General features: G+C 40.9%; 1 protein-coding gene across 3 annotated transcripts in view; it reads left to right on the top strand.

Moving 5' to 3' along the window:
• The window catches only part of DLG3 (discs large MAGUK scaffold protein 3), a 413798-nt gene that overhangs the window by 10345 nt on the left and 388502 nt on the right, over nucleotides 1-14951 (top strand). For all 3 annotated transcript variants that reach the window (XM_068247624.1, XM_068247623.1, XM_068247626.1), the window contains exon 3: nucleotides 11579-11670. In XM_068247624.1, the coding sequence (XP_068103725.1) occupies nucleotides 11579-11670 (92 nt within the window). The remainder of the gene's footprint in view (nucleotides 1-11578; nucleotides 11671-14951) is intronic.

The raw sequence follows: 14951 nt of genomic DNA, 5'->3' as shown, positions 1-14951 counted from the left end.
TTAGGAAAGGGTTCTTTACAGTAAGAGTGATTAAGATGTGGAATGCATTGCCACAGGAAGTAGTTATGGCAAATTCTATACCTGCATTTAAAGGGGGCTTAGATGCCTTCCTTGCGTTGAAAGACATCCATGGCTACAATTACTAGGTAATGCCCAGTGATGTTGATCCAGGGATTTTATCTGATTGCCATCTGGAATAGGGAAGGAATTTTTTCCCTTTTGGGGCTAATTGGACCATGCCTTGTAAGGGTTTTTCGCCTTCCTCTGGATCAACAGGGATATGTTAGGGAGCAGGCTGGTGTTGTACTTTGTTCTCTGGTTGAACTCGATGGACGTATGTCTTTTTTCAAATCAAATAACTATGTAACTGTATGTAACTATGATGGCGCCCAGCTTTGGTGCTGGTGAGCGCCAGTCACCGATGTAACCTGCTTCGATTGTTTTTGGTCAGGGTCACTCTTTTTCATCCTATAAAGGTAGTGTAAGCTCTTTTGTTTCTGTGCATGTCGTCATTGTTTTCAAAAGAGCTGCTACAGAGGGGTTGATTCACCAACACCGTTAATATTGCTTTGACATTACTGGTACTAATGCCAGAAGAGTACCACACGTTGTACAATGTATTTATTCTTAAAAACGCGAATGCAATCGCTCCACAAAGTGGTTTTGTGAGCGTTTTGTGTTTTTCCTATACCTCCCATTATAGCAAAAGCACCCTAAAATGGCTCAAGCACTGCTTTTGAAAATCGCACGGAACGCTTTAGTCTGAACTACACTTTAGCACAACATGGTGTAACTGCTTTCTGTGTGTTTTGGAAAAACACCCGCGCTTAAATTTTTCAAAACACGCCTCTAATGTGAACAAAACCATAGTGTCACTAACTTAAATAACTGTTACGATAAATAACTATTAAAGGACAACTGTAAAGAGAAGAACATGGAGGCTGCCATATTTATTTCCTTTTAAACAATATCAGTTGCCTGGCAGTCCTGCTGATCTATTTGGCTGCAGTATTGTCAGAATAACACCAGAAACAAGCATGCAGATAAGCTTGTCTGATCTGATAATAATGTCAGAAGCACCTGATCTGCTGCATGCTTGTTCAAGGTCTATCGCTAAAAGTATTTGAGGCAGGGAACCAGCAGGACAGCCAGGCAACTGGTGTTACTTAAAACAAAGTAAATATGGCAGCCTCCATATTCCTCTCACTACAGTTGTCCTTTAAGAAAGATGGACACCATTATGGTGGAATATAATTGTCCAAGGCCATTTATTGAGTTTTAAATCATTTAATACTAAAATCAGTATAACCAACGTCAACTCATTAATCTGAAACCATCATAAATGGATAGGTTAGACAACACAAGCCATACCAGCTCAGAATACCTACTCACAAAGTGGGTGAACATACCCAACTCGTTCACTGCTTAAAAACAAGAAGAGAAACGAGAGTGCAATATGGTGCAGTATTGTCAGGTAAAATGAAGAGTTCAATACAATTTTATGTGTATATATACTCACAAACACGGGTTACCTGTAGGCAGACACTTTAAATGCAGGTGGGGAGCATTAGGACCTGACCCCACTCAGGTTAAAGGGAACCTTAACTGAGAGTGATATGGATGTTTCCTTTTAAACAATACCAGTTGCTTGGCAGTCCTGCTGATCTCTTTGGCTGCAGTGTGGCTGAATTCCACACCTGAAACAAGCATGCAGCTAATCCAGTCTGACTTCAGTCAGAGCACCTGATCTGCATGCTTGTTGAGTGGCTGTGGCTAATATTATTAAGCTGAGTACACACGTAGGATAACAATCGTTCGAAAACGAACGTTAACGACAATTGGACCGATAATCGTGCGTTCCAAATTTTCCAACGATCGTTTTTTTGGACGATAACGACCGTTATCGTTCAATCCGACCGATCCAACCCGGCGGATTTTTTCGAAAGATAATCGTTCAATCGTTGCAGTGTGTACAAAGATCGTCCGATAATGATTATCTGTGGAGTAGTACGCATGTTCTTATTGGCTGTCATAACGTCACTTCTGTTTGCGCACGCATTTTTTTATCGTTCATCGTTCAGTACTTTATACTTATATCGTTCACGTGTGTACACAATCGTTCATTACGAACGATCTTTTCGGTCTAATTTGAATATCGTGTAAACGTCACGAATCGTTCGTAACGAACGATCTTTATCGGACGTGTATATGAACCTTTAGAGACACAGGATCAGCAAAAGGAAGACAAACTCGTAGGGTGGCACTAGATGCTCTGGATGGCAGCCCCAAGGGGGTAGCAGGGGTTATAGGCCGTGCCTCCGGAACGACCAGATACAATTGTAGCAAAGGAGAGCAGACAGATATCAGGCCTTGCAAATTTCTGTCAGGGATCTTGGGGAAGGAATAAAGGAGTTTATGCATCACTTGTGCTGGCTGGTGCCCGGATATCTGTCTGCTCTCCTTAGAGACACAGGATCAGCAGGGGAGTCAAGCAACTGGTATTTTTTTTTAAAGCAAAAATCCATATCCATCTCAGTTTAGGTTCCCTTTAAGAAGTCGCTCTCTGTAGATGGGAATGCACCCCTCCACCAGGGTAGACTAGAAGATCCTCGGGTTCCCTCTAAATATTTTTTCAATTCATTCCTTTTATTTTTCTGTGGGCTGTATAGTTTGTTAGTTTTTTCTGTGAACTTGCACATTTTCCTTTCCTTTAACCACTTCAGCCCTCAGTCGTTTTCACTTTATGCATCCGAGCAATGTTCACCTCCCATTCATTAGCCTATAACTTTATCACTACTTATCACAATGAACTGATCTACATCTTGTTTTTTCCGCCACCAATTAGGCTTTGAGTGGTACATTTCGCTAAGAGCTACATTACTGTAAATGCATTTTAACAGTAAGAATAAGAAAAAAACGGAAAAAAACTCCATCAGTTTTTGGTCATTATAGTTTTAAAATAATACATGACTCCATAATGAAAACCCACGTATTGTATTTGCCCATTTGTCCCGGTTATTACACTGTTTAAATTATGTCCCTTTCACAATGTATGGTGACAATATTTTATTTGGATATAAAAGTGCATTTTTTCCATTTTGCATCCATCACTATTTACAAGCCTATAATAAAAAAAATAGAAATATTTCATCTTTACATAGATATTTAAAAAGTTTAGACCCTTAAGTAAATATTTATGTGGTTTTTTTTTATTGTAATTTTTTTTTATTATTAAACATTTTATTTGGGTATTTGGGGGAGGGTGGGATGTTAATAGTAATTTTTTAATGTAGATATGTTTATTTTTATTTTTTTTAATGTAGATGTAGTTTTACTTTTTGGCCACAAGATGGCAACCTTAGGTTTGTTAACATGACGTCACTCTAAGCATAACATGTACGCTTAGAGGGACGTAGGAGGCAGAAAAAGCAAGGCTTCCGAGAGAAGCTGTCGCTTTTTCTGTGGGGGAGAGGAATCAGTGATCGGGCACCATGGCACGATTCATTGATTCCTGGGCTAACGATCCGCGGCCGGGAGCGTACATGGCCTCCTGGACGTAGCTCTACGTCCAGGAGGAGAAAGTGGTTAATACACAATATAAAATCATTTTGGTTATATCCATGATGAGAGTATTTATAGTGTTGAACCTGCCTATGTGTGCCACCATGAAATATTATGTCCGTGTCATTTTGCAGGCACATGGCTCTTCTTAGATATTACATTTATAGATAATTCAATGTCAACCAATTACAATAATTTATATAACCGCAACTTTGTTTTAAAGCACAAATACAAATTTCGCAGATATTCGAGTTATGCAGGTTTCACTTAACTGCCTCAGTTCAGGTAATTAGGTGTTGATTTTCAAAGGTTTGGAGAACACTAGAGAACATAAGTGATCCAGCAATCCAATGGTGGTTTGGTTCTTATATGATCTTAAAGGGTACCTGAACTGACATGTGACATGGGCCCATGCGCAATTCACTTTTTCTCCTTAGTTTCCTCCTTGGAGATAATTTTTCATCTTCGATTTAAAATAACTTTTTAACATTTTTTAATGGAAAAAATACCAAAATGCAGGTGAAAATGTACTTTCCAAATGATTATGAGTATTTGTTTGCTTGCTGGTGGTTTAAAAAGCAGTTTATTCACAACAAGTTGGGAAAATATCACCTAGGAGAAAATTCAGGTGACAGTGAATAGCATATGGGCCATGATGAGATAAACATGTGTATGTACAGTCTCAAACCTGTAAAACTAGGTTGAGTTCCTTTTTTGTCCCCACTGTGAGAGTTAAGATTTACGCACGTATATTACACTTCCACTCCAGTTGGGCTTGAGTCTGCCGGCAGGGCATCAGCGTAACTCACTGATAAGTCATAAAACACTTTCATGGCATGGAAACACTTTTGAGTTTAGGGGACAAATAAGAAAGGTGAGCCTGGATGCCTTGCTGAACAGCTAGTGAATAATTGAGCCTTGGATTTTTCATGCCAGGCAATTTAGTTGGGATCTCATATTCTAGATATTTGGGATGGACAGAACCATTTTACATGGTGGACCAGACTTCGCTGCATTCACTCCTGTCTGGTATTTACATAGTTACATAGTTAGAAAAAAGACATACGTCCATTGAGTTCAACCAGAGAATAAAGTACAACACCAGCCTGCTCCCTCACATATCCCTGTTGATCCAGAGGAAGGTGAAAAACCCTTACAAGGCAGGGTCCAATTAGCCCCAAAAGGGAAAAAAATTCCTTCCCGACTCTAGATGGCAATCAGATAAAATCCCTGGATTAACGAGAGGCGCATGCGCGGCAGCTCCAGGATGGCCGCTTAGAGAGAGAGCTCCGTCCGGGTCCCACGCTGATTCCGCCGCCATAAGCACCCCCTCCGCTACCGAAGCGCGGCGCCGGCAGAGAACAGCAGGCGAACACCCACCCGAACAGATGGCAGCCAAATCAGGCCCTAAAGCTTCCACACAAGCGGGCTCCATGGACCGCTATGTCCGCCAGCCGCAGATCCAAGATGGCGCCGACCACGCCGAGTCCTCCGCACCTGCCTCCTCTCCACAAACCCTGTCACAGCAGCTACAGCCTGGTTCAGTCCCCCAAGCCACAGAGGACCCACCGCTGACAGCTGCAATGCTAGAGGTAACTTTAGATAGACATTACCGTACCCTCCACGAGTCCCTTCAGCAAGTTATTCTCTCTGCTCTCAAGGATCTTAAAGGGGAAATCACAGCAATTGGGGAACGTACTAATACTCTGGAGGAGAAAATGGATGCCCTAGCTATTAAGCAGCATGATATAGAAGATGAGCAGCGCATTATACAAAATGACTTAAAAGCTATAAGAACTGCGCAGGAGGACAGTGAAAACAGGGATAGGAGGCAGAATATTAGGATTAAAGGCATGTCTATGTCAGTTACGGCGGATCTACTGTTACCACATCTCACTGAATTATATAAATCAATAGTGCCAGACCAGCCAGATGAGTTCTGGCGAATGGATCGTGCCCACAGATCCCTGGGGGAGAGACAAGCGACTGCAAGACGCCCTAAAGATGTCATAATCAAGCTACACTATTATGAGGCGAAAGATGCCATAATGCGTGCCTTGCGTAATACCCCCAAAGTGTCATTTAAAGGGGACGATCTATCTATTTACAATGACTTGTCCTTAATTACGCTGGCCAAAAGAAGGGCCTTTAAACCAGTCACGCAACTTTTATCTGATGCCAAAATACCATACAAGTGGGGATTTCCTTTCCGCCTTATGGTCACCAGACATGGTGCTCATTTTACTCTATCCGACTTGGATGACGCCCCCCTCTTCCTGAAACAGATGGGCCTCCGCCCACCTCAATCACTATCTGCCCAGCACCTCTCATCCCCCTCCGCCAGATCCCCACCACGTAAGATACGCCACGTCTCTGAATGGTCCAAAACTTCGATTCGCAGCCTTACTTACCCTGATAATTCTAACGAGATGGAAGCCCTTCCGAGCTGAACTCATACCCATAGGGGGCTTGCCTCCCTGGCTTGACTTTCACTATACCTGAGGAGGCCCCGACTGCCTGATTGCTAAAACAAACAGAGTTTACATTTATAATAGAAGTAATTCTGTTCTCTCACCTCCGTACCTGACCCAGGACTGGACGTCGAACTCTAAGAGGTTTCTTTTGGACTCCCTCATGTACCTCCAGAAGGTAACTTGTGAGACTACATGGCCCCTTCGGGGATCATGTACCCTCCAGTACTTTCACCTTTTACAACTACTTTTAGTTGTCCTCACTTATTGCCACAAACTGCACAGTGGCCGCCGTACATATGATATTATCTGGTTAATTTGGTTTTGTGCATTTAGATTATATACTTGTTCTTATATTTGTTTCTCTCTTTTCTCATATCTCTACTATACTTTCCTTTTATGCCAGAAGGTTGCCATACTGGTTAGCGGTAAAGAATATATCTTAGATAATGGTTAAGCTATATACACTAAATGTTAAGGGCCTTAATGCACCTCAAAAGAGAATGTCCCTTGCGAAAGACTTGCGGAGACTTGACATAGACCTAGCTTTCCTCCAGGAGACACACTTAACTCCTAAAGACTCCACACGTCTCCATAGTAGATATTACTCCGAAGTATACCTAGCCTCTGGTCCTAATAAACGTGCAGGAGTTGCAATATTGTGTAAAAAAGATTTACCCTTAAAGATAGACAAAACTATAAGTGATGTCAAAGGGCACTACCTAATACTCATAGGCTCCCTCGCAGGTAAACCAATTACTTTAGCGAATGTTTATGTCCCAAATACACAACAAATCGATTTTCTATCCGCCTTTTTTACTAAACTCCAAAAACATACCAAGGGAACTCTTATCCTGGGAGGGGACTTCAACCTGGCTTTTTCCTCTACCAAAGATAGAAGTAAAACTACTACCCCTTCCACCTCTGCCCTGCATGAACGCAACTCTCGTAAATTCCGAGTACTGCTCCGAAAGCATAGTCTACTTGACCTTTGGAGGATAGCCAACCCAACTGCTACAGATTTCACTTTTTTCTCCCCACCACATGCATCACACTCACGCATAGATTATTTCTTTGCAAAAGCCCATCTCCTACCTATCCTAATTGACTCAGTAATAACCCCCTCAGCCTGGACTGACCATCAAGCAGTCACTATAGATCTTGACTGGTTATCCAATCCACACAAACCTCTACATTGGAGGCTAAACGAATCCTTATTAAAGGACAGCACACTCATCGCTGACTGCCTAAAGGAACTACAAACATTCTTCAAAATAAACACTGACTCAGTAACTTCATTTGGCTTAGTATGGGAATCACATAAAGCCTTTATTAGAGGCTTTTTCATAGCAAGGGGTTCTCGGAAAAAACATAACACCTCAAAAAAACTGACCGAATTAAATGCTTCACTTACAAGGGCAATTAACGCCTACAAGCACCAACCGACACAAGATCACTTCTCTACCATACAACAACTCAAACTTGACATCCGTTCCCTACAATCCTCTCAACTTGAGAAGAGCCTGAAATGGAATAGGCAGCTGTTCTTCGAAAGAGGCAATAAACCGCACACTATACTAGCCCGAAAACTTAACCCGCAGAGTGTTCAACGAACTATTTACGCTATGAAAGACACCCAGGATGTTACCCATTACGACCCTGCTAAGATAGCGGGCGTATTTGCCTCCTTTTATGAACAGCTGTACAAGCTACCAGACCCCTCAGCTAACCCACAATATTCAGAAAAAGTATCTTCTTTTTTAGAACAGCTCAACCTTCCTAAATTAACAGAGGAAGACCGTAAGGTACTCAACTCCCCCATAACTACAGCTGAAATGTTGGAGGTCCTTAAAAAACTGCCCTCTTCCAAATCCCCGGGCCCAGATGGCCTTCCCTACTCCTACTATAAACTGTTCCAATCGATCCTCATTCCCCACCTAACAACTGTGGCCAACAAAATTATGACAGGTGAAAGCTCACCCACGTCCATACTTAACTCTCTCATCACAGTTTTACCCAAAGACGGTAAAGACCCCCAACTTCCACAAAGTTATCGCCCCATTTCCCTCCTAAACTCTGACCTAAAAATAATTACAAAAACCATAGCCAACCGTCTAAATCCTATCCTAGTTAGACTCATAAATAACGACCAAGTCGGTTTTATTTTAGGTCGCCAAGCGGGGGATAACACTCGCAGAGCTATTAATCTTATATCTTTGATGAATAAATCAGACAAACCTTCTCTGCTTCTAAGTTTAGATGCAGAGAAGGCCTTTGATAGACTTCACTGGTCCTTCCTTTTTAAAGTCCTCGAACACCAGGGTTTCCTAGGCCCCTTCCTCCACCTAGTTAAATTTCTTTACTCATCCCCAACGGCCTTAATAAAACTTCCTTTCGCTCCCTCCAAACCCTTCCAAATATATAATGGGACAAGGCAGGGCTGCCCCCTTTCCCCACTCCTCTTTGCGCTCAGCATAGAGCCTCTCGCTGCGGCTATCAGGCAGAACGTCAATATAAGAGGCATTGTACATGGTAAACATGAATATAAAATCTCCCTATTTGCAGATGACATCCTATTGTCCATAATGAGCCCATTAACCTCACTCCCGGCCTTACATGATACTCTAAACTTATATGAATCTTTATCAGGATTTAGATTAAACCAAGACAAAACAGAGGCTCTACCTATAAAAATACCTCCAAGCCTTCTCACTTCCTTACAGACATATTTCCCTTATAAGTGGCAGACACATTCTATAAAATACTTAGGAATTCACCTCACCCCCAATTATAATACCCTATATAAGTGCAACTTCACTCCCCTTATTCAACGGATCTTACAGGACCTACACAAATGGACGGCATATAAAATCTCCTGGCTAGGCCGGATCTATGCTCTAAAAATGAATATCCTACCCAGAATACTGTACTTATTCGAAACCTTACCAGTCCTTGTCCCATCCTCTCAACTGACGTCTCTACAAGCGGCATTCCATAAATTTGTTTGGAATTATAAACGACCGAGAGTCCATAAAAACATTCTTAACTCTCCTAGGGAGCAAGGTGGCCTGGGATTACCACTCCTACGCTACTACTATTACGCTGCTCATTTACGTCAGCTGTCAGAATGGTCCAACCTCAGAGTACATACAAAATGGGGTCTTATTGAAGCGACCAGTATGCTACCCATCTCCCTAGCTTCTTTACTCTGGTCTCATACCACACCAAAAATTCAACAACAGCATTTACTCCCCACCATCAAATTTACTTTACACATCTGGAGAATTGTGGCCCCGTTGGGTAGGCTGAAGTCATCCCCCTCTCCTTTGCTACCAATATTGGGAAACCCCGACTTCACTCCAGGGCTCTCCAAGTCCTTCATGAACACCTGGTTCACATTAGGCTATTTTAACCTCAGCAATTGGATCCACCCCCTCACAGGGAAAGTGTACACTAGATCGCAGCTCGAAGACAAAATTAACTTTAATATGCAGCGGACCATGGAATATAATCAGATTATCCATTTTATAAACTCAATTGTCCACAAACCCTTAACTACCCCTTTTTTCTCCCCCTTTGAGAGACTATGTAACCGTAATGGACATCAAAAGGGCTTAATTTCGCAAATCTATATAATCTTAATGACCAAATCGGGAACATGGACCCCAGATCACCCATACATGTCAAAATGGTCATCTTCATTGTCCACACCCATAACAATGGAAGATTGGGGAAAGATTTGGGAAAACGCCAAACACTCCTCACTATGTATACAAATTAGAGAAAATATCTACAAAATTTTGTTTCGCTGGTATCTTACCCCAGAAATACTGTCTAAAGTATACCCTGGTACTTCGGACTTATGCTGGAGGGGCTGTAATGAAGTAGGAACGTTAGAACATATTTTCTGGCTGTGTCCCTTGTTGACCCCCCTGTGGTCCAAGGTCCAAGAAATCATTACCTCAAATACGGGCGTCGCAATACCACTTGACCCCCTATACACGATTCTGGGCAAACCTCTCCCAAAGGTGAACAGATACACAAATCGCCTGATTAACCATATACTAACGGCAACCAGATTAACTATTGCCTCCTCTTGGAAAAATATAGCCCCCCCAGATATCTCTGAAGTCATTCTTAAGGTCAATTGGACCAGGTCCATGGAAGAATTAACTGCATCCTTAAGGGACACCAAAAACAACTTCCATAAAATTTGGGATTCATGGCCCTACTCATCCCCCATCTTCCAACCCCCATAACTTCATAACTTCACACCCTCCTCTACATGTTGCAAGCTGAATCAAAGATGGACATCGTGACTCCAACAGGACACTTTCTTGACTATCCAGCATGAGGCCCTGACTTGAACACCTCTCTATTGTCTAATATATGATGTACGACGACTGTAGCTATGGCTAACCTTCAATTTCTTTCTAGAACGACCACTTTTCTTTTTTTTTTTTATATACCTCATATCTCTACTAATTAACCACTACCCTTTTTCTTCGTTACCTAGTTATAGTTATACCTCTCTAATAAGAAACCATAAGTTTCATTGGATTTCAGTTATACAAGAACTTTGAGCTACTCAATTCTCATGGATGGAGAACTAAGCATATATAGTCAAGATAAACGAGCTGTATTAGTTAACCATTACTATGTTGTTATCCGATTGATAAACTTTAATTGTAAATCTTAGAACTTTTTATACAATATCACCTAAGTCCAAATACTCTTGCTATATCCTGTTATATGGTTTTGGCTTGTAGCATAATACATCCTGTTATAATGTCTGATTGAAAATCAATAAAAAAAAAAAGTATGACAAAAAAATCCCTGGATTAACACCACCGGGAATTACCTAGTAATTATAGCCATGGATGTCTTTCAACACAAGGAAAGCATCTAAGCCCCCTTAAACGCAGATATAAAATTTGCCATAACTACTTCCTGTGACATTTAATCACTCTTACTGTAGAGAATCCTTTCCTAAATAAATGGCTAAAAAGTTTTTCCCTCATGCGCAAGTCATGTCCCCTAGTCCTTTGTAAAAGCCTAGGGGCAACAAGCTTATCTGCCAATCTATCATATTGCCCACTGATGTATTTATACATGTTAATTAGTTCTCCTATAAGGCGTCTTTTCTCTAGACTAAATAAACCCAGTTTATCTAACCTTTCTTGGTAAGTGAGACCTTCCATCCCATGTGTCAATTTTGTTGCTCGTCTCTGCACCTGCTCTAAAACTGCAATATCTTTCCTGTAATGTGGTGCCCAGAACTGAATTCCATATTCCAGATGTGGCCTTACCAGAGAGTTAAACGGGCAATATTATGCTAGCATGACGAGTTTTTATTTATTTAGAGTTTTACTAAATAGATGTGATGCTAGGTCTGGGCCGCACACCTCTGCTGTAGATAAAATATCTGGCTTCTCATGGCCTGACTACTACCTTAAGTAACTTACATAGAAATCTTCAAGAAACCTATGATGTGCCATTGCATTGGCTGTCCATAATTTATAGCCTGCTATCATTATGTCTTTCAGACATCCGGGAGTGTTATGAAGTCATGCTACATAATGGAAACACTGGAGTCACTAAGTGCCTAGATTCCGACCCACTAGATGTGGACCAAAAGGTAAGAAGGCTTCACAGTTGTTATAAACATTGCAGAGAAAACTGTGAAAGAAAAGAACTCAGTGATATTCATACATCTCATTAGCACATTTCTATAGTCAGTATTCTGCTATCCACTGTGATCTGCTGGAGAAGGGACTGGTCATGAGCAAATAGGGAAGGAGGTGACCTCATAATTGATGCTTCAAGGGCGGGGGTGGTTTGCTGGTGTTTCACTTCTGGGAATATTGTCTTTGTTTTATTATCCTTTATTAGGTTAGGCCCTCTCTTGAGTTTATGATGGTCTGCAGTTACAAACTGTGCTTACATTTTACTAGCACAATAGTACACCATGTTGACTTAAATTAATCTCGAATATGGGGTTTCAGACTGTGTAAACTGGTTATTTGTGGATTATGCAAGTTACCGGATAAAGCCTCTGGGCAGGCAGGGCATAAAGCTGTAAATCACACAGTGCAAGTGAATAAACTTGACAATACTTTGTGCGACGATACTATTTAGGCAATTGCGCTCCACACCTGCCAGTCCAGCCTGCCCTTCAGTTCCAGTTTTCCTGAATTCTTACAGGATTCTGCTGAACATCCTGAAGAGCCTCGTTTTCCTACAGCTAAATTGAAATATGTTTGTGTATTGTATTCATTTGTTTAAACAGTATGTTAAATTGAATGGGTTGTATTTTTATTAAAGAAGTGGATTTCTTTTTTGTACACTTGAAACATATAAAAGTATATCTATATACCCTACATGCTATTATAATGAATAACTGAAGATGTTGAAGGTAAAAGGCTATCGCATTAAGTGTAAGGGCCTGTTACATAACAATATGCAGGGTGTCAGCCTGCCAGTGCTTACAGTGCGTCTAATGCTGGGAATACACCATTTGATTTTGAATGAGATAGATGGTTACATAGATAATTTCTGAAATGTTTGATCTTATTTTTCGCTTATATATCGCTTTTCTGATCCATTTCTCATAGAAGTGAATAGAAAATGATAAGAAAAGATAAGAAATTGATCGGAAATAAGATTGGACAGTAAATCGACTGAAAAATCTCATAGTGTATTCCCAGCATTAGGTTCAAAGACTGCCCACATGGTTTTACATATGAGTAAAGTCCAGGGTAAGACCTCTTTTTCATAATGAATGGCAATACTTGTACTGGTATTTTATCTCAAAGCACCAAACCTCAGCTCTGTTTCAAAGTGCACCTGAATTTCAACAAGGAACCTAAGGCCCCTTTCATTCTACAGCTCGTTTTCAGCGCTTCAACGCAGCTATGATAGTTTGCTTTGACCAAGGTAAAATTAAAGTCCATAGACTTTCATTTTACCTTTCACACCCGACGCTGCGTTTCGATACGACGCACCCAGTAGCATTTTAACGTTGGGAATCAGCGTTTCCCCCGTCAGGTTAATTAATTACTACAGCCGCTACTCAGCGTCGCACCGCAGATTCCCGACAACACGACGCAGCCTATTCAACGCGTGCAGGAGCCATTCTCCTGCACGCGTTGTAATGTGAAAGAGGCCTAAGGCCTGCACATAAAAAGTGAAACCAAGAGGTGCCAGAACAAATATTTACTCATCTTGTCTATTCTAGCTGCTGGAACAGACACTAAACATACTATGGTGCAGTGCATATGCACACAGGCAGAATTCAGTCACATGCACTAGAAGTTAATGTGAATTCCCCTAACACATGATGGGATGTGTGAAGTTAACACATACTTTTTATAAATCAATTCCTATTAGTATTGACTAGCTATGAACACTATTCAGTATTTTGATCAGTTAGACAATGGATTTTATTAAAAAAATGTAATCTATAAAGAATTACTAAAATTGGCAATTCCTCTTCAAGCATCTATTGATCTTTCTAGAAAATGACGGGTTAAGGCCTTCCGGGAACTCAAGTTGTGGAATAGTGCCTTCATTTGGGAAGGGGAAGTCTACAACATGATTTTGCTTTTGGTCCATTTCCAAAGGCTTGTTGTGTGGGAAGTTATTAGTGAGGTTTCTCAATAATTGAAGACTGGCTTTACAAGACCAGAGGGCAATGATCCCCAACCCTGTCTGACCTACCAACATGTTTTGTGGAAATCCTCACAGCTAGTTAATCAGCTCTGCTGAGACACTGATTACTCCCCCTGTGAATGTTTGTGGTTTCCTAAAAAATATATACGGTTGGAGAACTCTGCAGTAAGCCACATTTGCTCTTGTGTGTGGTCAGTAGCTGATTCTCTGTTTCTACCCATTTAGGAGTGTGAGCCTGGGTGTACAGTATATTTAGGGTATTTGGGATAACTGTGCTAAGTAATAGTATTTTTAAAAGTTAGGGACCAGGAGGCCTCCTAATCTTTAAACAGGACCTTTTTCCTTAATAAAACATCTGCCTGGACAGGGTCTTCAAAGGGTACCTGAACCGACAGGTGATATGATGAGTTAAACGTGTATGTTCAGTCCCAAGTCTACATAGAACTGGCCTGCATTCCTCTTTTCTTTTCTTCTTTTTTTTAAATCACTGTAAGAGTTAAGAATCCAGGGTTGTTGTAATTGACACTTTCTCTTCAGTTGGACGTGAGTCAGAGTCTAGTATAAGTTCTGGTTCACACTAGGGCACTTTTCGGCAGCGTTTCAGCTCTTTGCTGATTGCTGGTAATCAGAAAAGCACTGCAACAATGTATCTTTATGGGACCATTCTTACTGCAGAATTTACAATTCGTAAAATCACAAACGTGCTGCATGCAGGATTTCAAGAGTGATCACAACACGATTCTCCTTCCCCAAATGAGAATTGCGAAACAAAATTGCCCCCAAAAAATCGCACCCCAAAATCTTAATTACTAGGCCTTAGCTTAGAGAATGAAGCTAGGTCATTAGTTTAAGATGGAAGCTGTAAAACATTAAAATACTGTCTTGCCGTTCAGACAATAAAACCTCTTTAGTTTTTAAACACAAAGTAAAACTGCTGGATACTAGGAAAGTCCTAATTTGTGTTAGATTCATCAGTACAAATGTTTATATCATCAATTTATTTTCAATTCAGGGTTGCTTCAAAGCGAATCTGAACTCATAACTTCCTCTATGCTCTAACAGATATGCAACAACATAATAACCTTTAAAAAAAACAACATTTCTTCGTTACAGTTGATACAAATTTTTGTTGCAGTTGATGCAATAAATTTGCAGTGTGTCTGCTTCCTGCTTTCAAGGAAGCAGACATAGGGTTAGCAGACATAGGGTTAACATCCTGTGTTTACAAATTAGCAGCTCTGCTGTGGC

This window comes from Hyperolius riggenbachi, chromosome 8 (assembly GCF_040937935.1).
Source record: "Hyperolius riggenbachi isolate aHypRig1 chromosome 8, aHypRig1.pri, whole genome shotgun sequence".
In the NCBI taxonomy this organism is placed as follows: domain Eukaryota; kingdom Metazoa; phylum Chordata; class Amphibia; order Anura; family Hyperoliidae; genus Hyperolius; species Hyperolius riggenbachi.
The sequence above is the reverse complement of the archived record's forward strand: the minus strand, read 5'-3'. Positions and strand labels throughout refer to the sequence as shown.